Source organism: Suricata suricatta, chromosome 4 (assembly GCF_006229205.1).
Source record: "Suricata suricatta isolate VVHF042 chromosome 4, meerkat_22Aug2017_6uvM2_HiC, whole genome shotgun sequence".
NCBI lineage: Eukaryota > Metazoa > Chordata > Mammalia > Carnivora > Herpestidae > Suricata > Suricata suricatta.
The window spans coordinates 495,503-508,363 of NC_043703.1; the positions used below are offsets into that span (position 1 = coordinate 495,503).

The 12,861-nt window shown below is 60.1% G+C and overlaps 1 protein-coding gene across 3 annotated transcripts in view; it reads right to left on the reverse strand.

The window, feature by feature from the left end:
• TFDP1 (transcription factor Dp-1) overlaps nt 1–12,706 on the reverse strand; it is a 38,057-nt gene extending 25,351 nt beyond the window's left edge. Inside the window, exon 1 of one of the 3 annotated variants that reach the window (XM_029936398.1) lies at nt 12,466–12,706. In XM_029936398.1, the coding sequence (XP_029792258.1) occupies nt 12,466–12,477 (12 nt within the window). In that variant the 5' untranslated portion in view covers nt 12,478–12,706. Of the gene's footprint in view, nt 1–4,934; nt 5,006–12,465 lie in introns of those variants that run through there. The other 2 variants (XM_029936399.1, XM_029936397.1) reach the window with 2 other exon arrangements.
• Between the last annotated feature and the right edge of the window lie 155 nt (nt 12,707–12,861).

A 12,861-nucleotide genomic window follows, 5' to 3' on the forward strand; every position in this document is an offset into this window, starting at 1 on the left:
GGCCGGCGTCATTCAAAGACAGAAGAAAGCAGCAAGCGGGGCCGACGAAAGGGTGAAGAGCAGTGGCCTCAAGCAGCAGACAAAGGACACGGAGACCCGAGAAAGTGGCCACAGTCCCGGCTCCCTCCTGACCGTGACGCAAAACACCAGCACGCTGATCGTCCAGGCACCTGGAAGGGTCCACAATGACTGACGCTCACGCCGGATGACGCTGCTGACCTTCCCCATTGCAGCGGCCCCGAGTCCCCATGCACCCAGGGAGCCGGCGCCCCGACGGCAGCAGCACACCTGGGTATGTGGGGGCCCCGGTGCATCGGGACCGCTGGCTGGCACCACCTCAGGCAGACGAAGGGACGGGAAGAATGTCGAGGCCCACTGCCCGCTCCCCTGTGCCCACAGTCAGCTGGTGTGACCACTCGAGGCAGAGGCCTTCCACGGCAGCAGCACGCAACAGCAGCGGCACCCAGTGGGACCGGCACCCAGTGGGACCGGCACCCAGTGGGACCAGCACCCAGCGGCAGCGGCACCAGCGGCAGCGGCACCCAGAGGGACCAGCACCCAGTGGGACCAGCAGCGCTGCAAGGATACCGCATAAGTAACAGATCTAAGGAAGGAGCGGAGTCCAGACATACTGAGAAGGCCCGGCCCCTGACCCCACCCCATGGGTCCCACGGAGACCCTCCCTCGGCTACAGAGCAAACGGGACCAGGGCCCCCAGCACCGCCATCCTCCTGGCCAGATGCCCCTGGAGGACACAGCCTGTGGGCACCCAACATGGGAGGTAAGGGGGCACTTCACGGTTCCGCCCAATCCCCTTCCCCTGAGCATAGACTGATCTAATGACCGGATCTGCACAGGCCATGTCCAGTGTCAGGAGCCGCAGACTGGGGTCTTGCTGGCTCGGCTCTCCCTGTGTGTGCGTGTGAGCACGTGCGTGTGTATGCTTGTGTGCATGTGGGCCTCACTCCATCCCCTCCCTCCCTCTCCTTGCTGCTCACTTGCCCTGGCAGCAGAAGCCACCCGGCAGTGGGCCCAGAGGGCCAGGAGCTGCGGGCAACCTCCAGCCAACAGCCCGGACGTGGACGACGCCCAGTGAGGACCAGGTGAGTGGGCTCAGACATGGTCCTGCCATAGGGGCCTTGGGGCACGTGTCAACAGGTGACACTTTCGGGTCCTGGGCTGCGAGCCAGCATAGCAGCAGCCAAACTCACAAGCCACGGAAGCCATGGGTAACAATGCCACGATCCCAGGCCACTACGTTCTGACAGAGGAGAGTGCGCAGATGTGGCTGACCCTCTTCATCTCTGCACACTGGGCGCCTTCCCGCCTCCCCCCCACCACAGGGAGGACACCACGGTGACACCACAAAGCGACTGGAGGCGACATGTTACACAAATGTGTCTAAGGTAAAGCTATGGTTCATCACTTAGAAAAACAGTTCCAAGTGGTCACATGGACAAGAGAATCAGGTAGAAACAACCTAAGAAGGAGCACAGGGTCCGGCCAGGGAGGGGACACGGGCTTCAGACGGCACCTCTGCCTGAATGTCTCCCTCCACATGATCAGGGCAGGGAGGGGGCCCCCAAGCGGCCCCGTCGCCCACACTGCGGCACCGCTGTGAGAGCCCACCAGCAAGCGTAGTGGTCACAGTTCTGCTCACCGTGAAAGAAGGTTCCAGGAACAATCTAAATGTCCATCAGCAGGACTAAATGAACGAGGACACATCCGAACACCAGCTCTATGCTGATGCAAACCTTTTGATTTCCCAGTCACTAGCTCTCTGACAATACTAACAAATTACTGTTCGTTATGTTGGGTATTTTTAGAGTTCTCATCTTTGAGAGATAATGCCAGAATAGTCAATGAGATGACAGCATGTTTGTAACCAGCTTCACACTCCCCCAGCGGGCAGAGAGGTGCACACGGCCAGCCAGGAGCAGAGTTACTGAGGACGGTGACCAGGGCAGGGCGTAACCCCACGCTCTGCCTGCACTTGCATTCATCTCACAGGTCCCATAAAAGCATCTTCATAGGGACACCTGGGGGCTCAGCTCACTAAGCCTCCAACTCTTGATTTCAACTCGCGTCGTGACCCCAGGGTCATGGGACTGAGCCTCCGTGCTGAGGGTAGAGCCTGCTTAAGACCCTCTCTCCCCTCTGCTCCTCTCCGACCTGTGCATGCAGGTGTGCCCGCTCTTTAACTCAGTAAAAAAAAAAAAAAGTGTCTTTGTAATGATCTGTTTAGATACCAGTTTGTCTAGGGCACGTGGAGTAAGAGAGCAGGGAACAGAGCGGGAGGCCATTTACGTAAAGCTGCATGACAGACGTGCATGTTCAAACACCGTGTCTAGGGGGCCATCCCCCAAATCACCACCAGAATATTAATAGTAGAGTCACCTGGACTATGATTTTCACTAACTGTCTGCCTTCTAACATTTGAATTCTTTTTTTTTTTGAGTTTATTTACTTTTTGAGAGAGAGAAAGAGAGCAAGGGTGGAGCAGAGAGAAAGAATCCCAAGCAGGCGCCACACGTCAGTGAGGACATGCGGCTCCAACTCACAAAACGTGAGATCCTGACCTGAGCTGCAGTCAAGAGTCAGACACGCAACTGAGCCCCCCGGGCGCCCCTCATATTTGCATTCTTAACAAAAGACCGTGCTGTGTAAGTAGATATGCATAAGGCTGCTGTCATTTTCTAAACAAAGGACACAGAGTCAAAAGGACAGTGAGATCTAGAGATGGGGGCGGTGGGGACAGGGAAGGACGCCGGCAAGGCTATGGATCTGAGGTCAGGACCCCAAGGGGCAACCACAGAAAACAAACCAAGATGGCAGGAAGAGCCACCGGAGCAGAGGTCACATCCACAGACTGGCCCAGACAGAAGGTCACAGAGCGCTGGTCCCGAGCCGCGAGCAGGGCAGTGGGGCCAGAAAAGCACGGAGCAAGTCTGCAGGGGAAACACAAGCTCCCACCAAGAGTGCACACCCCAGCCAGCGGCCACGAGACGGCCACCAGGGTCTCTGAAACCTAGGTGAGAACTCGGGTTCTCTGCCAGGGGCCACGACATGGGCAACTGACACACAAGTGAAGGTTGTCCTTGCCAACCCGCCCCCGGGGGCCTGGTGGGCCTCTTCTGCACTGTTACCTGCACTCCCCGACCTGCAGCCTCCCCCGGTGCGGAAATGGGTGCGGCCTCTGGTCCCACGAGCACCAGCAGAGACGTGGGCACAGGTCACAACCCGTCACCTCTGCCCGACCCCACCCAGTGCACCGAACTGGGATGTCGGCCGAGCTCGGAGTCTCAAACTATCACCCCCCGCCCCCCACTCCTGGCCTCTCCCTGGGTCGGCCCCCTCACCCGCCGCGGTCACGACCCGCCGCGGTCACGGCCATTCCCAGGCAGACGCAGCAGGAACCACGAGTCTGCTGTTCTTCTGTGTCTGACTGCACCCTGCACTTCACCCTCTACCTTTTCGCCTAGAAAAACGTCAAATTTCTTCTTGAGCGTGCACAAATGCGAGGCTGCCTGGAAAAAACTAACATGGCTCCAAGACAACTTCTAACTACTTGCCTACATCTGGCGCTTCTGTGACAGATCCACATCAAGGTAGCCCTGTGGGGCGCGCCCTGCATCCTCACACCTGCTGAGCGGTGGCGGGAGACCGCTCCGCGGCCTGACAGGGACACGTGATGGGGGCCATGTGGCGGCAGCTGGCAGGTGACTTCCAGTAAGTTACTCCCCAGGTGAACAGGGCTCCGCCTTCTGCGTGACAGCAAGGACCGAACCAGCCCGACGGCCACACAGCTGCTTTTCCCCTTAACCTACGTCCACGCTACTGAGCCCGCTCACCCACCCTCCGGACAGCCATGCCCTGGCCACAGCCCCCTGAAGGGGCCCCCCCGGGAGTGGGGGCTCACCCACCCAGGACCAGTTCCTGCTGCCCACCTCCCCCCAGACTGGTCCCAACTGTAGCCCCAGCAAGCAGGAGGACGCAGGCCAGGGAACGGTCTGCAGACACGGGGGCCGAGCTGAGGGACGAGGCAAAACGCGCCAAGGGACCCTGGGCGCTCCATGGAAAAGCGGCACCCCCCACCCCGCCTCTGGGAGCCCGCAGACCCCCCACACCCCAACTCATTCCCAAGCTTAGGCCCCTCAACGGCACGAGGAGTGGGGTCCTCCCCGGAGCTCTGATTCAAATAACCCCTCACAGAGCCAAGTAGCGTGTGTGAGAGGCCCAGGCCCACAATGGGCTCCCCAGAGCTTCCGAGCCCACCCAGGGCTGCCAGGCGGGCTGGGCACACAGCATTTGCTGCCCTGAAAGGTACGCTGATCACCCTCATTCTGCAGAGGAGCGTCTGCCTGAGGCTGCCCCACCGGCGAGAGGGAGAGCCGGACTCAGCACACGGTGCGGATCTGCCCCGAGTCACTGCGTCTGTCCTGACCCGGAGACCGTCTCCAGGAAATACCGTGGTCCCGTGGCTGCGCGTGCACTCCGGCACACCCGCCGCCCCCTGGCGAGCGGAGGCGTAACAGCCAGAGGTGGAAACACTGGCTGCTCGCAGAGGAGCTTTATTTTAATGGCTAAATGAAAAATTAACAACACGCTAATCTGACTTCTCTACTGGAAAAATGATTTCTTTCTCCCTTTTGGAAAGAACTCAATTTCCTTTTGATAAAAACCAAGTCATGGAGGCCAGGAGCTGGAACAAGGCCACTGCCCTTCCCGACCTCCAGGGGCCCAGGTGGCCGCAGCCGCAGGGACAGACACACAGGACAGCCCCATCCCCACCACCAGCCTTTCCGTTCCCCGGGGAAGGAGCGCTCAGAAACACAGGGTGAGCACCGTCTCTAGGACCGCAGTCCGCACGCCAGCCAGACACAAGCACCCAGGACGCACAAGAGCTCCGAGCGTCAGGCATCCAAGAAACTGACCCGCGCACTCCCCAACTCCTCACCCCTCCTGCCCCCAAAGCGAGACGTGCCCATGCAGCTCCATGAGGGCCACGGTCCAGGGTGTCAGGAAAAGAGGGGGTCCACCCACAGGAGGAAGGCACCCTCGGGAGCCTCCACTTCCGGCCGGGAGGGGCTCTGCCAACACCTAGGTCCCCAGGCCAGGGTTTCAAAGCTCTCTGCGGTTGCAACACCCCATGACATTGTTAAATTTTGTGACTTCCCTTCTGCTAAAGCTGTGCTTGTGCTGGAGGAGGGCATGCTGAGGAGACCCTAAAACAAGGACAAGACCCCTCAGAACCCACAGCTAGCCTAACTGAGAGGCCACTTTTTTAGACAACATTAAGGCAAACACCTTTCAAGCTGCACATCTCTCCTAACAAGGTACTTGAACTTTAAAAAAACAAAAAATTCCAGAACTGCCAAAGTAACAAGAAACACTTTCTAGATGAGCTGGCTGAACTTCAGAGTGCGCCAGATCAAAGCCATGGCTGCGTCTGACTCAGTGAGTGACCCCCACACGCAGCCTGGGGGCAAACTTGCAGGTTGAACACCCTCTTCCTCCTCCCTACCTGCAAAGCAGGACTGAGGTCCTGTCAACACAGGTAGAAAACGGTATTTTCCCTGAAATCCTCACTTTTCTAAAAAGCAAATAAACAAAAGAAACATTAGACCCCCTTCAAGGTAATCCAAGTCATTAACACTTGCCAACAGAAGGAGGAAGACGTTGTGCAAGGCTGAAGAGATCTAAGGGGCTCCACTCATGCTGCACCGTCACGTGCCCAGGAAGTTACAGGAGCACTGACCACTAACCCCAACCTGGGCCTCAGAGAGTCCTGATGAGCTCACTGAATGAAGATGAACAAACACAGACTCGCCAACCAAATGCAGGAAACACGCTTAAACGACCTAAAAATCGTAGGTACTTAGTGTTAAAACTCGAAGTATCAACAAGGAGTATTTCCCATAGATTTGATTTGAAACCGTGTCACGTTTACAACTCTTGCTAACAGGACAAGAGCACACCTAACGCCAGCACCTCGCCGTAAACCACGGAGGCAGGCCTGACGCCTTAACTCACACAGTGCGGCGCACGGCAACAGGAACGCCACACCGGGACGGAAACGAACACAGAAACGCACCTCAAGTCACAAAGTAACGTAATTAGAAAGGAAAGATCCAACTTCTACACCCAGAAATGCAAACTAAAACCACAATTTTAAGTTTTGCCTCCAAATGGACGATGTTTTGTGGGCTTTTAAATTGTGATCACACTGAATGTCGAAAAGAGATTGTTACCATGTGCTCTCTCCCACAACCTAATGAAAGTATAAACTGGCACGATTGTTTTGAAAATTTATCTGACGCCTCAAAGACACAGCGCACATATCTACATGCACGCCCGCGCCCGCACACCCTCACCCATGTCCATGCACACCTGCCCACGTCCGTGCATACTCGCCCACGTCTGCCCATACCTACCTGCATCCACACACACACACCCGTGCCCACCCGCCCATGCCTGCACAGACTACCGCACGTCCACCCGTGCTTACACACGCACACCCACCTACCTGCGTCTGCACATGCATGTCCATGTCCACCCACGCCCAACTGCTGGGCATACCCATGCATGCTCACCGATGCCTACCTGTGCTTGCCTGCCGTGTCCACACACACTCGCCCATGTCTGCACGCCTGCCCACGTCCACGCATACACGCCCGTGTCCGCCCACTCACGCCTGCGCACACTCAACCATGCCCACGCGTGCCCGTGTTCGCATACTCACACCCATGTCTGCACATGCCTGCCCGCATTGGCACACGCATACTGTGCCCATCTGCCCATGCCCACGTATACCAGCCCATATCAGCACCCACCCATGCCCGCACACACTCTCCAATGCCCATGCGTGCCTGTGCCCGGCCACACCTTCGCACACAGGTCCATGGTAACTCACGTCTGTGCCCGCGCACAGTGTCACATGTAAGAACTCCTCCCTAGACATCATGACGGGTCTGCACAAAGCGGAGATTTGGCCAGAAAGCATCAGAAGCCCTGGCACTGGAGAACTGCAGACCTAGGGCGCCTCCATGCAGGGGATGGGCACTCCACACTCCCAAAGTCGGGGGAGAGTGCAGGTCAGCTGTGTGGTCCCTCAGCACCCCCTTATGCCGCTTCACACATGGTCAAAGCCACGGAAAACCTGCAAAGGCCCTGGAAGGCCGCACTTGGAGTCTCTCAGTGTCTTCTGTGTCCTGTCCTCTCCCCAGACACGGAACGGCACCACAGCCGCTCACGGAGGACAGGCTCGCGCCTAGAGCAAAGGACTGGGGAGCAAACATTCATTCGAATTCAGTGACATGTTTAGGTTTGTACCCATTTTACCTCCCACTTTACTGGTTTCATAGCTGACCACCTACACACCGTGCACACACGTATGGCTGCCACTCTGGGCACGGCCCGAGGAGTGCGGACCCCCTGCAAGACCTGCCTACGGCACGACACCGGGTCACGGGACACCTGGGGTGGGGAGGTGCCTGTCCTAGGACACTGAGGCATAGAGTGCTTGGGGGAACTCGTCACACAACAGTGAGTCGCGGGGTGCCTGGGGGTGCATGAGAGGGCTGGGGGGCCCGGGGTAGTTAGGAGGTGCCTGGGGGTGGCTGGAGGCACCAAAGGGGGGTCTAAGGGGTGGCCAGGGGTGCCTGGGGGACGTGGAGGGGGCTGGGGGGGCCCGGGGAGCACGAGGGGTGCTGGGGGCACTGGGGGGTGCCTGGGGACACTAAGGGATGGTTGGGGGCCACCATGGGTGCCTGGGAGTAATCACCCCTAACGCGCTGCACCCCAACACCTGTGTCCCCTCAGCAAGCGCCTGCTGGACTGACCCACGCCCTGTCCCTCCCAACATACGCTACGAAGCCCCACACACAGGAAGCTGGCATCGACTCCACACGGGACTGTTCTCAAGAGCACAGCTTTCCTGAAAGGCGGTTCTTGAGGGAACATCGCCCAGAAGCCACACCGCTAGGCAGGGCCACTTCCTGACGGCTCCGTGACAAGCCCCAGGCGCAGAACTGATTCCAGTTCCTGAGCTGGACACCGGTGTTCCCTCATACGACACCGGTCTCGTAGCATCTCCGCAGTGAGCTGTAGCTTCCGGCTTCTCACCCCACCCCACAGCCTCCCCGGCCCCGTCCGCCGCAGAAGGACGCAGGCTCTGGGCCACGCAGAGCCGTGCAGGAGCGAGCGCCCCATCGCAGAGGCCGTGGGGCCCCGCCCCCTCCGCATGCCCACCGGGGAGTCACTGCCTCGCCAGGACAGGCTGCCGCTCTGGGCTTCGCACCTGATCCCACACGCACTCCGTCCAAGGCCGAAGGAGACGGCTGGGTGCCGGTCACCGCGTTTATTTCTCCAGCCCTCGTGTCACCCTCCAGGTCTGGGACTAAGGAACCAGGCCGTGTATTTGCCGTGTATTTGTACATAGCGCGTTGGTCCGCTGATGGTAGAGCCAGGCCTCGTCTGTACCCCCGAGCCCAGATGGGCCGTGCTCCTCTCTGGTCGCCGGCCTCCGGGACACCACGCGGAGAATCTTCCGTAAGCTCACGGAACGCGCGGCGCACTCACTGCAGCTTGCACCAAGGCGGGCCGGTCCCCCGCCGCTCCCCGCCCGCAGCCGCCTCCTACCAGCCACCCGCGAAGCACCCGCTCGGCCTTACAGACCGGCCAGCCGGGCCCCGTTCCTCACGGACCCGCAGGGCCCGGGGCACAGGGGAGCTCACACGCTGCCCGTGAAACGGCCGGGGGGCCGCGCTGCGTGCGCGCAGCTGGCACACGGGCGCACGATCTGGTCGGGTGTCTTCCCTTTCCGCTTCACGCAATGGCAATGTCTCCCACAAAACAACTGCCATTTCTGGATCTTCTCTGAAGTTGTCACTTACCTCAGGAGCCGTTCTCAGTGCTGAAAATGACGGTCTCCCCAGCCTGGCCACCCTTCCCAATGGTGGTCTGCGTTCACGGGAGCCGGGCCAGCACAAAATGCAATCCGGACAGCTGGTTTCATAACTGAATCCATAAAGTACGTTTCTCTCCTCCCTGGGTGAGGAGATCCCGCTGTGGGGGGACAGGCCCCATGGTTGGGGGCCCCGCCCGGCCGGGCCTCTCCGTGGAGACCTGGCCCGTGCGCGCAGGTAAGGAGGGCCCTTCCGCCGCGGGGCCAAGAGCAGAGGCGCAGCCTGCGAGCGGCGGGGGTCCCCGAGGCCGGCCGCAAAGGCTGCCAGGACTGCAGGAGGAAGCGCTGTCACAGTGTGGCCGGCCTCCGCAGCCAGACCTCCCACCCCGGCTCCCAGGACCGGCCAGTATTCTACGAAACTCTGGGAGCAGCCCCCAAAACAGTTGCTCATGGCCACTTGTGGGCGTGACCAGACCCCAGGTCACTGTGTTCTTCTGCGCCGGCTGAGTTTTCTCCCCTCTGCACCAGGTACAAATACTGACTTTGGATTTTTACCATTTGAATTTTTCATCACCAGCATATGCAAATATAATTCGAATAAATGAACATTGAAGACCTCGGGCCTACTCGGTTCTTGCTCCCCAGCCAGCCTCCTGGAGACAGGCCTCCACCTCTTGGAGAGACCTCCTCCACCCTCTTTTCTCCCCAGAAAAGCCGGGGACGCAGGAGGGCAGATGGGGCCTCGCCACAAGAACCCCCGACAGCAGCCCGCTCGCCGTGGCCACAAATACCTCAGGTGAAGAGACACGCTCCCAAGAAGAAATGCCAGCGACTAAGTACCAGGGAACCAGGCTTATTTTCACACGTCCCTAGAAAATGCAAGGGCGTACTTAAGCACAGGAATTACAGTGTTTTGTCTCAATTTCCTTTTCAAACACATGCAGATGTTTGTGATCTAGAGACAGAGATGCAAGGTGCTGCGGCCCCTGAGCAGCTCCGGCTCCAGGCCCTGGCGGGCCCTACACACCTCCAAGCTCTTCCTGCCCTCCCATCTCCCACCTCAGGGGTCCGGGCTGCTGGCCACCCCGGCCCTGCCTTCCCATGTCCCAGCCCACTGACCCGACCCCAGGTCCCCCACCCCATGCCCTCCTGGCCGAGCACGCCCCCAATTCCCCCATCCCCCCCACGCCCCACCCCTGGCCCCTCCATGCCCCAGCCTCTCCACCCCCCCCAGACCCCTGCCTCTAGACATCCTGTCCCCCGAGTCCCCCCCATGTCCTTAGTCCCCCTCTGGACTCCTTGTCCCCAGCCCTCCCCATTCCCAGGGTCCCCCATGCCCCCAGCCCCCTGGCTCATCTGCCATCTCCCGCCACCACAACCATCAGGAGAGCAGCAGAACAGCACACTGTGCCCCCGCCATGCACAGGATGAGCACGCAAACACAACCAGCAGGCCATCCTCAACGCGGGCATTTCTACCTCGTGCCCACAGGCGCGTGCCAAGAACTGAAGCAGGCACAAGGTATCCAGGCACCCAGGGGGCCTGGCTCCCGTCAGCTCTGAACTGAGACGCACCGACAGCACGATGAGAGGAAAGAAGTCTTCCGGGAACACGACATCGGGCCCCTCCGCCAGAGACGCAGGGTGGGGGGCGGGCCTCCAATAGTGGGCTGCATGCCTAGATGCCCGCCCAGGGCCCCGGCGCCCCCGGCCTGCTGCCCACCCCTAGGCCCCACGCCCAGCACCCCAAGTCAACAGGGTCAAGCCGGCACCCCCAAAACCTGCTGGCGCTTCTGGGCCTCCTGTGGAGGGAGGAAGCTGCCAGGCCATCATCCTCCACCCTTCACACCAAAGTCTGCTGGGCTGGGCCCTCCCTGTCCCCTCAGGCTGTCCTCCTCCATGGTGACCCCCAGGACCCGACTCCAGCCCCCTCCAGCCTTCCACAGAGACCCGGAGACTCTGCAAAGCTGGGGCCCCACCCCACCCCCTCAACCCAAGGGGCTTGGCTCCCACCTGTGCTTACAGGCTTTGACCTCCCACTGAGCTCCGCCTGCTCAGATTAGCCACTGCCACCTCCCCTCCACTGCTGGCTGCCAGGGTCACCTTCTCAAACTCAGACGTCACATCCCCACTTAAGAAATACAAGGTAGCTGGAGAAAAGGCCTAATGCCTTTCCCTGGACCACAACCCCATTCCAGCCAGACCCACCAGCCCTGCTGAGCCTGGGTTCCAGCCACAGCCGGCGTCCCCCGCGGTCAGGACAGGGAAAACACCCCGCCTCGCTCGGCCCAGCTGCCCCACTACCTCCACGGCGTCCACCCTCCACTGCGCCACCTCCCATACTGCAGCGAAGGGCTGGGCAGAGGCTGCCGCTGTGGAAGTGACCGGCAGAAGGGACAGCAGCGGCCATGACTTTGCATCCCCAGAGGCCACCACGGACTCCAAGAGGACCTCCCGACAGTCACTCGGTCAACAGAGAAACGTGGTTTCCGGAACACACACGCCCAGCACCGCACTCCAGCAGAGGCTCCCTCCGCGACCCCCACCTCACCCGCGCACCTTCGGGATAAATCCCAGAGAACAGGGACGGCCAGCAACACACGCAACCGGAGGTGACAACCTCAACCTCGCGTCGTGTGCGGCTGGGCCTGCGCGCACCCACGCACTGCGCCCGGAGCGCAGGCCCCCCAGTCACCCAGCGCGGCTCGCCGGCAGGCAGGCTTTCTGGAGAACACCAAAACCTCCCAACGGACGGTAAAGCTTCACACCTCGGATCCGGCCCCGCAGACGCGAGGCCCGTTCCCGCTGCAGCTCGAGTTTCAGGCAGATGAGCTCCTGCGGACTGTATTTCCAACCTGTGCCCCAGGCAAGAAGCAAGGCGGCGCTGGGGGCCGCCCGGACGGAGGCCGGGCTCCGGCAGGCGCAGAGAGATCACAGAGTGCGGCAGCGGACTTCAGGGTCAATAACACACTATTTTTGAACCTAAATGCCTGTTTCCTGGAATAAGTTTTAAAAACTCACTCAACTTATTCTACACGTTCGTGACGAATCCAGAAAAAGCTAAAGTAGAATTTTTCACGTTTCATGAGTCACCAAATTTCATTTTTCTGAGGAAAAATAAAAAGAGGCCAAAGCAAGTGCATAGCGCTTCATGGACGAAAGGGGACTAAGTGCCTGCACGCCACACAGAACGGGGGCTCGGGGCCGCTGCACACAGGACCAGCGCCGGTCCCTGCACCTGACCTCACTTACTTAAGGGTGTCGTTCAACACGACTGCTGGGAACCGCATGTTCACACAGCCTGGGGACACTAAGAGAAAGCCCGTGGTGTCACTCGGGCCCCGCGGAACGCTCTTCGTGAGCGCAGAAGCGAGACACGCGGTCCACGGAGCCCAGTGGTTCCGTCCATCCGTCCGCCTTGAACCTGCTTCACCTGCTCCGAAGGGTCGGGACGGAAACTCCACCGCAGCGTGGGCGTCGTGGCTCTGCACCACGGTGGGGCAAGTGCGAAGCGTGTGGTGCCAGGGAAACGTGTCTGTGGCACGAAGCAGACATACTTACATCTTTTGCCATGTTACCAGATCCGTGAGGTCGATGCTCTAACGTTCGCCCTCCAGAGAAGACTGATTGTCCTGGTAAGGAAGAACGACAATCAAGAAATGAGTAAGAATGGGAAACCACGTTAATAAACCCTCTACGCCTGGCCCCTCGGCCGCGCCACCCTACGGGGGCCCCCCGGGGTAGCAGTAGCCCGGCTTTCCGGACGCGCAGTCCATCCTGGGGGCAGCTGCCTCGGGGCAGGTGCCTACCGGCACCTCCTAGGAGCAAAGACAAAATACAGCGCCCCCCACTCCCCACCCCTCACCCCCTCCCCCCGGCCACACAAAGACCCGGCCACCCCCAGCCACCCCCCGCCACCGTGACAGGTGGGCTTCCGGCCTGGCGGGCCTGTCACCC